The following is a 10383-nucleotide window of genomic DNA, read 5'->3' as shown; positions in this document are numbered from 1 at the left end:
ACTAGCAGGATTTGATGATCACGGATGGACCTTCAACAACAGCATGTGCAAATCAAAACTAACAGGCATGAGGAGATGGACGACGGGGATGTGTGAGCGGAGCTGGCAGGCTGTGCAGACAAGAGAGGGCTCACTGAGCTATGATGTGTCTAAACGCCAGGCAGGCAACGGTCACATGATCAATTCTGCCAGCCCAGACTTAAGCAGTAAAACCTGTGGATCTGTGAGGGCACATGCAACTGATCGGAGATGAAAGACAAGCTTTGACTTTCACAGGAGGCCTGGAGTTAGGGCGGGGGGCTACGGGGGCACTTCTGAGGGACTGCCATCAGAACAGCTGGGTCATTTTCAAATGACCTAATTCTGGGATTAATCCATTCAGACTTGCATGGTTAAAATTGTGTCCATGCTACAGAAAGAGGAATGGCAGGCAAAAAAAACAAAAAACGAGTAAGAGAATTATTGGTCAATGCCAGAAAGGCTTAGTTGCGAAGGGTTTGAACAAGGTGCACTGTACAGAAACCCCCCCCCCCCCCACTGTGCACAAACGGTAGCAGAGCAGAGGAGCGTTTCCAGAGTTTTATCCAACCTCATGCTGTCAAGGTTAGGTCACTTTACAACAGAATCCTTTATTCTCTCTCTGAATATGAGATCCCTCAAAGTGCGAGCATCTGCAGCGCACAGATCTTCGGTCAGAGGACGTTTTAACGCCGGGGCATCTCTTCATAGTCGTGAGTGTGTCAGAGGCCAGTGTCCATCTGCGAGTGATTTAAGGGTTACATTTTTGAGGATGACGTGTGATAAAACGGCGAGGTATGGGTCAAAGTGACTTGACTCAATCTGTGACAGAGCCTCTCCTCCTGGGCCCTACCACATGTTTTAATCTATACAAGCATCTGTTTGAAGTTCCCAATGAATACCATCCGTCCTGCCAGTGACTTCATATCCATCTTACCTGGCTATCCTTTAGAGCGCTGATTAAACGTGGCGTTCAAGTCAATAGGTTTGTGCACTTAACATCATTTTTTACACATACCAAATTAATGAAAACATCTTCATTACATAGTCAACTCATTTTAAAAAAGAGATTCATCTGACCTCTAGCGTTGAATGAGTTAATCTTCAGTTTTTTTCTTCTCAACAATGTGCCATTGAAAGATTAAGATTTGTTCCCCCGTCAGTGATTGCGCCCCTATGCATTGTAAGTTTACAGAGTGAATCAGATCTGCATCTTTCTAATCCTGCCAAACTAATTTATGATTAGATTAAATTTGCCAAAAATGTGAACCAAAACTTTTTTTTGGAAAAAAACAACAAATAAAACACAACCCCCCCCCCAAAAAAATAGGCAGACAAATGGTGTAGAATTGAATATAAGGATAGAAATCCTTGAAATGTCCATACTGTTAAAACTAATCGGAATTATAGTCAGTTCACACGGTCAAAATTCACCCATACACCATCCAGACAAATGATTGTTTTCGCCCGTGGAGTACACTTTAACTTAAATGTGTCCTTAAAATGAAAGGTTGTTCAAGGGAAGTTGAACTGAAGCGTAACAAGGCAATCCTGTGTTAAAAAGCTAGCTTTCCGTCAGGATGCTCTGTTCAACTGAAAATATACAGTAGAGCAGGAGGGTTTGGAAGAGACTGAAGTGCTGAAGTGGGAGGGATGAGGCAAAAAGAGGGGGAGAAAGAATGATGGTTGCTTTGATCTTTGGAGGCCTGTCTGGATTAAAAAAAGAAGAACAACAAAAAAGTGTTCAAGTCCCACTTTTAAAGGTGTAACTCAACATGTCAGCACAAACTATTTATGATAGAGATGAAGATTATCTGATTAATATCTACAAAGTTGGCCACAGAGGTGATAAAAATAATAATAACAAGTATAACAAAGGTACCATTATGTACAAATTCTCAATATTAAAGTACATTCACACTACTTTCATTTTGTTTTTGTTTTTTTTTCTCACTTGCTTGAAACAAGATAGTCTCACTTCATAAATTTGTAGTGGAATGGGAAATAGGCATTTCAAGGCCAATAAAAGCCACCACATCAAATAAAACATTGTGGATCAAAAGAACCAACGCATGGACATTTTTTCCCCTCTATAAATTAAAAAAGGGGGTAGTCAGTCTTCCAGGCTTGATCATGCCCCGAGTCCTGCCCCACGCCAGCGATTGGCTGGACGGACAAGCAAGGGGGGAAAGTTTGAATAAAATACAAGCGCATGGCACCAGTGTTGTCGTTCAAGCTTGTGCGCTTGGTCCAGACGCGCTTCCAGATAGGAGGGCAAAGAGTTGAGTGCGCACTCATTCAGTCTGTCAGAAAAATCAACGTGACTTTGCCTGATCGTAAGAGGACTTGACTTTTTAGTTTACTTTAAATTTGGGGAGTTTGCGTCTATATATACTATTTTAAGCAGTGTTAGGAGAGATTTCTGCATCCCTGAGAGTACTTTTACATCTGAAGAAGGGACGTTTGATGTCTAAGATGCCAGCGATCAGACTCATTTCATCACTGCTGCTCCTGGCGCTCATGCAGTCCGGGGCGCTTTGCGCACGGAGGTTCCGCGGTGGCCGCAACCCTCAACCGCGACGCGCACCACCTCCTCCCACTTACCGGGGCGACACCACGGAGAGCTTCCCGCTGGATTTCACCGCGGTGGAGGAGAACATGGATAACTTCATGACACAAGTGAAAAATCTGGCGCAGTCCCTGTACCCGTGCTCGGCACAGAAGCTCGACTATGACATGAAGCTGAACTTTTTGGACAACACGTCAGTCACCTGCAACGACGGAAGCCCCGCGGGGTATGTACCAACCAGCTCAAAATGCGGCGTAAAGTTTGACTCACGTGTGAAAACATCACAACAGGTTCGAGGCATTGTTTCGGTGAAGCTGTAAAAACAGGCAAAGTCAGTCCAATCCTGCATGGCATCATGCGTCATGGCCAGATGACAAACGTGTTGATCTGCGGTCTGAAAATAATGTGAAACTTAATCTCGAATTCAAAACAAACAAACAAAAAAAACAAAACAAAACAAAGACACTTCTTACCAACCCTGAAAATGAATACTATATGGCAATTTAAAATCAAAACATGCGCTTGGGCTTCCTTGTAGGAGATAGACAGCTGCTTTGCGTCAGCTGAGCGTGAAATGTGCGGATAGCCACATGGCCTACACTTCATTTCCTTTGCTTCAAATTAGAATGCAGAATTTGCTTTGCAGAAAGTTTAAGTTTTAACTTTTCGGATCCCCGCCCATCTCTTTCTGTGATCCCCATCTCTCTCTGATGATTGTTGGCAGCGCTTCTGTTGACTTGAGACTTTTACAACAGTTTAACACATTGTTGTCTTCCACATAACTGTACTGAGAAAAAACAACAACAATTTATGTCGGTGGTCTAATCTTTATTTTTTTTTTAATGGTCATATCGGCCCAGTTGCAATATTGCATTACATATGGGGTAAAAACTACCTTTATTTTAAATGATCTTCACTGTTGACATCTCAAGTAAATGTATTATTTTAATACAATAAATGGTGCATCATTCTCTATAAAAGAGGGGTCTGGAAGAAAATTCCAATATACATGCAGTCCTTCCTATTATATAATGCATAAACAATAAACAGGCTTGCAGCTTCTGCGAGAAATTTGGTTACAAGTTAGACTGACTGTTGTCCAAATACTATGGACACACTTTAATTGGTAGTTGTAAAAGTTGCATCAAAACATCAAAATGCATTTTGTCTTGTGCTGTAAATTGCAAACATATTATGGTGCATACGGAGAATAAGCTTTACCACAATGAACCTGCATGCAGTTTTCTTGTAATACATGGGAGCAACTTGTTGGTATTATTTGCAGTTTTCAGTTGCGTTTTATTGTGTTAATGTTCCATGAGCAGGTTTTGATAATTGTGTCATTGTATATATTATCTGAGAGCAGTTTGGTGATGGATCAACATGCCTGGAATGGGGTTTGATATACATGTCACTTTATGGATTTAGAGTCCCGTCTAATTCCTGTTAAACCCCAAAGTGCTGGTTACATAGAGGAATCCGTTACTAAAGCTTTTAGCACTTTAGAGCCACAGCGTGGAGACGAGCATAGGGAACAGTGGCAGATGGCCTTTTCATTTGCTGTGGCTGTTATCAGTTAGGATGCTAATCCATGTATTTTTCAGAGCGGCATTGTAAACAGTTGCACATGCATATATAAAAATGCAGTGTAAAAAAAAAAAAGGCATTCACAGGGACAGGAACAGTTGAACTGTGATTCATCTCCTGGTGATGCACTTGTTAGAGTGAGTGCTTCACGTTGCACCTTCCCTGCTTGGTTTATTTCACATGCCAAGCCTGCCTTCTCTTTGTTGTTTGGAAATAAAAGTGCCTTGCTTTCAGCCCACAACAGTCACTGTGATTCGCAATGATAGTATAAAACATTAACCGCAGCCAAAGTGTGAGTCAGGGCAAACAGTCCAGAGCTTCTGCGAAGTCTGTTTTCCTTAAAGCCACTGAAATGTGTATGGCCATCCTTTGAATCACTGGTTTTGTGGAAAGGCTAGCCACTGACTTGCAACAAAAAGCACTAAAAAACAACAACAACCCAGCATCCATATTATCGGTGCTCACTTGAAGGTTTCTTGTCTCAGATGACTAAAGCTTCATTAAACAGGGAAACATTTGTTTGCAATTATGACGTTTTTTTTTCCATTTTTAAAATCAAACAAACATCCTGTTGAATAAAGACTGATGATGCGTCCGCCATGAATACATCCTGCAACCTAACAGTATCATGATTGTATTGCCCTCTTCTGGATTTTCAATACACATTGTCTCTTTGCATTGTTAACGTTTCACTCGCCCCGCCTTGAACAACAGATCCTTTTAATTCACGTCACCTCATCTTATCGAAAGGACATAATCCCGTTGGCATATGAGCCCTAATGCGAACATGGACACAGGAAAACTGCAGTTGCCTTGTTTCTCATTCATTACGTTGTATGGAAACCTTGTTGTTCAGACTGATGAGCTCATAGTAAAGAGATGATGGTACACCACCTATTTTCAAAGAAAACCACGTACAGTGCAAACAGGATAGGGGACAGCATGATGTTTATCACCCTTTGGATTACTGTATCAGTTTTGCAGATGCAGGATTGACAGAGAACATCATTGTTCTCTTCCGTGTGCTCATTGGATTTGCGTTGGCAAAAATATCTCTTGCGCTGTTTCTCCTCTCACCTTATAGAGATGATAATCAACACACCAACAGCACGTTCTTGTTTAAAAGTGATGGTGTCATGTGTATTTGTGTTTTCTGCATGGATACCATCACTGATATAGAGAAATGAGGGTATTACTTTCCAGTGTTCCATCTCATCTCTCTCAGAAAGAACACGAATCATGTCAAAGTTGTGGAATGAGACCGTATCTCATGCTTGGGCAGATATGGTGTCACGTGAACAGGAAAAAAACCAAAATAAACCAAACTGGACTTGTATTTACAACTACTAGGCAATATTTGCATTATGACAAAGCATAAACATTTTCTAAGATGTGTTTCAATTTTCCAGGTACTACTTAAAAGAATCCCGGGGCAGCAGACGGTGGTTGATATTTCTTGAGGGTCAGTATTTTAAAAGGATCAAATTAATTTCATTACATTTATAAAAGTGGGCTTAAGTTAAAAAAAAAAATGTATATACATGTTATTTCTATCTGTGAGATCCAAGTTGTGGTGCTGCGTGTCTGTGTCCAGGTGGCTGGTACTGCTTCAACAAGGAGAACTGTGATAGCCGATACGAGACCATGAGGAGATTGATGAGCTCCTCCAAGTGGCCCCAAACTAAAACAGGTGAGCTTCAACTTGTTGGCATACTTGAGTGCACTTCTATCAGCGCCTCTACCTGTGGCCCGTAGCAAACCGCGACCACAAGCTGAAAAACATCCGCAGATACTACTTATATGTCTCAGCAATTAAAAGGCTCAGATGTATTTGTGTTCATTTATAGTGTTATTACGACCCACACCCGGTCATAATGCTGCTGCGGTGCGGTGCTACCTGGCGCCCACTGCTATAGGAACAGAGACGCCTCCCTCTGTCATTGCGCTGTAATAACTGTAATCCATGTGGTAATGATGATGAGTGAGTAGAGGATGTGTCTGGGAGAGCCAGGATGGCTAATGATACATGTCAATGTGTCTCTGCAGGCACTGGGATCCTGTCTCCACTGCCTGAAGAAAACCCTCACTGGTGGAATGCCAACATGGTGTAAGTTCACTTGTGTTTGTGTGTGCAGTGGTGCTCAATTAGTAACCGGGGCGAACAACATTGACTCTGTGTCTGTTATGCAGGTTTATTCCCTACTGCTCCAGTGATGTGTGGAGCGGCGCTACAGCAAAAACAGAGCAGAGTAAGACTTGAATCCTCACAATCACAACATCATGTCTCCTTAAAGTGGAGATATTTTAAACTTCTCCTTCATTATCAGGTGGCTATGCCTTCATGGGCTCGCTGATCATTCAGGAGGTGGTGAAGGACTTGCTCAGCAAAGGTCTGGACACTGCCAAGGTCCTCCTATTAGCGGGAAGCAGGTATGTTCATGTGTGAAACAGTGGTTTGAGGTTTCAAATTGCAAACTTTCAACCTCTAACTCTGTGGTGTTGTGTGTGTTGATTGGTATGTGTTTTATTTCTGTGCACAGCGCCGGTGGCACCGGTGTACTGCTGAATGTGGATCGCGTGGCGGAGCTGCTGGAGGGTCTGGGACATACAGGCATACAAGTGCGAGGTCTTTCTGATTCGGGCTGGTTCCTGGACAACAAACAGTACCACTGCACGGACTGTGTGGACACTGTCGGCTGCGCCCCCACCGAGACCATCAAGAGAGGCATCAAGTAAGGAAGAATGATGCAGGAAAAAGTCACACTGGAGTAAATCATTTTGGTCATGTTGTTAATGTATGCCAATACATCCCGTTTGCACATTTTATCTGATCTACCAGGTATTGGGGAGGAGTGGTACCAGAGAAGTGTAAACAAACCCATGAAGGAGAGGAATGGAACTGCTTCTTTGGTTACAGAGTTTTTCCATCAATAAAAAGTCAGTGTACAATCTACTTCCCTTCAGGAAAACTTGGATTGTATCTGTTGCATATTATGGAAGCATACCCGTGTCTTTTATTCATCTTCTTGATTGTCACCATGCAGGCCCGGTGTTTGTGGTCCAGTGGCTGTTTGACGAGGCCCAGCTGACAGTGGACAACATCCAGTTAACTGGACAGCCTGTGCAGGAAGGCCAGTGGCGTTACATCCAAAACCTGGGCATTGAGCTGAGGAACACACTCAAAGATGTCCCGTAAGGAAATGTTGATGTGCTTTATTGGAAGGTTCATAATGATAAGCTACAAGAAAGCAGAGAAATAGTTTTGTGCTCATATACTAGCCGTCACAGTTGTTACTTCCTCATTACGACCATCCAATCACAGAGACATGGACACGTTCGCTCATTATACATTTTAAGGCAATTTTAGCCCAAATAAATAAATTATATCTACTCAATCCAGTCTTAACAACTCCTGCTCAGCTTTAAGCTCGTATCTCTTTTTCAGGGCCATGTTTGCTCCAGCATGTCTGTCACACGAGGTCATCACCAGAAAGTGAGTACCATGTGTGGAGACTCTTGTCATTATCATAGAGAATACTCACGGATGAGACTTTTCCACCCTTGAGCTGACAGCGCCCTCTTGTGTTGTGCTGCAGCTATTGGATCGATGTGCAGGTCAAAGGTACCTCCTTGCCCCGAGCACTGCACTGCTGGGACCGCAGCCTCCACGACAACAGGAACAACAAGGCTCCACCCAAAGGCTGCCCCGTGCATCTGATCGACAGCTGCCCGTGGCCCCACTGCAACCCCACCTGCCCCACCATACGAGACCAGTTCACAGGGCAGGAGATGAACGTCATCCAGTTCCTCATGCACATGGGCTTTGACGTGCAGAAGATGGCCCAGCAGCAGGGGATGGACCCCAGCAAGCTACTGGGCATGCTCAGCAGCGGCAGCTAAATCAAAAAAAAAAGAAAAAAAAAACTAAAGAAAACAGGACAAAGTAAATTAAAGTCTCTCCAAGCTAAAACCGAGCAGAGCTGACTCTGCATGCCTGATACCTCTAACTACCAATCCCGCTAGATGACTCATTGTAACTATAGCCTATTCCTGTCTGACCTCCTCTTCACTTTAGTTCAAACCTCAGTCAACACAGGGGCTCAGATTTGTGTCCCTTTTCTTCATAACTGGTGACGAGTACAGGGACAACCTGCCATCATAGCAAAACACAACTCTCTGCTATTCTCCTTAAGTCACTCTTTTGCTTTGTAAAAGAAGAAAAAAATATCACGAATGAATGTAATCCAGCTTTAAGGATGCTCATTGATGTTTCGCCTGGTTATTTTCATACCTCTGTATGAATTACATTTAGACAATGTTAAAAAAAAAAACCAAACCCAAATCTACAATGAAGTAAAGTTGCTGTCTTTGTTTTTAAGTAATCAATATACATTACATTAACGTGCGAGACTGTTTCGTGATTGAACCTGCAGACAGCTCAACACAAACGGGCGGAAACAGGCAAATAAAGTAAAGAGAAAAGCACTGGATCAGGAGGGAAACGTTGCTATTTTCTTCAAACTAAAGCAAGAACAATAGAGACAGCTGACACCAATACTCTGATCAACTAGCATATATGAGACAATGCCAGCTGGAATAAAACACTGTTTACTGAGTTAAGCTACTGAAGACACTAACAGATGTCCGTCCTTAGTCCTTGCTAATGAAAATAGTTTAAAACAAATTCTAAACAAACTAGTGACACAAGACAAATAGCATTTTCTAACAATAACAGTGTTGGAGTCTGATAGGCATTCTTTGATTTTCAATGTCTAGTTGTCAGTCAGTTGAATTTTAGAAATTGAGTTTGGTTCTAAAGAGGACTTTGAAATGCTTCATCAGAACACACACACACACACACACACACACACACACACACACACACACACACACACACACACACACACACACACACACACACACACACACACACACACACACACACACACACACACACACACACACACACACACACACACACCATAGTGCCAATGCTCCCAGTCTATACCTCTTTCTTCAAGGCCACGTTGTCACCAGATGACTGTTCAGACCCGACTGAAGGGTTCATAATCATATCAGATCTGTCTTAGGTCACCTCAGTAGTTCAGCAATCCTCAAACCAATGCAATGAACATTTAAAGGGAGACAAATATTGTGTTTTGTATATTTTTTGAGTATTTGTATAGGTTCTTTCGAGTGTTCACTATTGTAACTCCCTTCTTATATTTTATAATAGAGATCACTTTTTAATATAATGACAATGTTGTATGTAATGATGTCTTTATAAATGTTTTTAAAGGACCTCTATTTCGCATCACATCAGAAAAGGAAAAGTATTACTAATTGTAATTTTATTCTGTAACATATTTTTTAACAGAAAAAAAGTCAAGCTACATTGGTAATTTACATATTTATTTTGTTATGTAAATCATATTTATAAGTGCTATTTTCACAGAGAAGTGATTCTTTGTAAATTGTAAATACATTGCTGTTTTTTTTCCTTTGTGTTAATTGCATGTCTTTGTATCAGATCCAGAAGTAAAGACACATTACAAGTACTACAAAGTAAATACTTTGCAGTCTCCTTATTGCTTTTACTGTAATGATCAACATCAGTGGCAGCACAAGTGGTGGTAAGATCATTTGCATGAGCCTCGGTGTGCTATATTTTACAATCTTCAAACTAAGAAATAGTCTCCTAAAAGGGACAATAACATTTCAGGGGCGCCGAATTAAATTCATGAAGAGGTTAAATCTCTAAAATTCTCTGCTTTGCAAGACTTTGTTGTGACACATATTCACAAATTGGTGAGATAGCACCATGAAGGACATCAGCTTCATAATGCATAAATGGAGCTTGGTTACAAACCAGATGAATTTCTTTAATAGGTTCAGTTTAACTGTCCCACTTTCTCAATAGTTGGACTGTGGTATTCTCTTCAGTAATCTAATGTTCAAAGATGAATAAATCCCATTGAGGCTACATTTAAAGCAATGAAAATGGTGATTTTAAGTGACTTTCATTAAATTGCTCAAGTTACATGGTAAACAAAAGGTTTGGTAGTAAGTTGTCCAAATGTGTCCAATTAGTGAGCATTAAAAAAGCATCCTAAACAGCAGTGTTTTAGCATTGTCAACTGTCACAACTTTTATTACAGTGAAAAACACAAAAATATTCTTAAAATAAAATCAAGAAATTATGAACTTAT

General features: G+C 41.4%; 1 protein-coding gene across 1 annotated transcript; it reads left to right on the top strand.

The window, feature by feature from the left end:
• Positions 1-2388: 2388 nt before the first annotated feature.
• Positions 2389-9737, top strand: notum1a (notum, palmitoleoyl-protein carboxylesterase a). Its single transcript, XM_080511572.1, has 11 exons — positions 2389-2813; positions 5584-5636; positions 5769-5864; positions 6221-6281; positions 6365-6423; positions 6502-6604; positions 6715-6906; positions 7014-7111; positions 7219-7366; positions 7620-7667; positions 7771-9737. The coding sequence occupies exons 1-11, from the start codon at positions 2485-2487 to the stop codon at positions 8072-8074; spliced, it is 1491 nt and encodes a 496-aa protein (XP_080367698.1). The 5' UTR covers positions 2389-2484; the 3' UTR covers positions 8075-9737.
• Positions 9738-10383: the final 646 nt, after the last annotated feature.

This window comes from Blennius ocellaris, assembly GCF_963422515.1.
Source record: "Blennius ocellaris genome assembly, chromosome: 16".
In the NCBI taxonomy this organism is placed as follows: Eukaryota; Metazoa; Chordata; class Actinopteri; order Blenniiformes; family Blenniidae; genus Blennius; species Blennius ocellaris.
The sequence above is the reverse complement of the archived record's forward strand: the minus strand, read 5'-3'. Positions and strand labels throughout refer to the sequence as shown.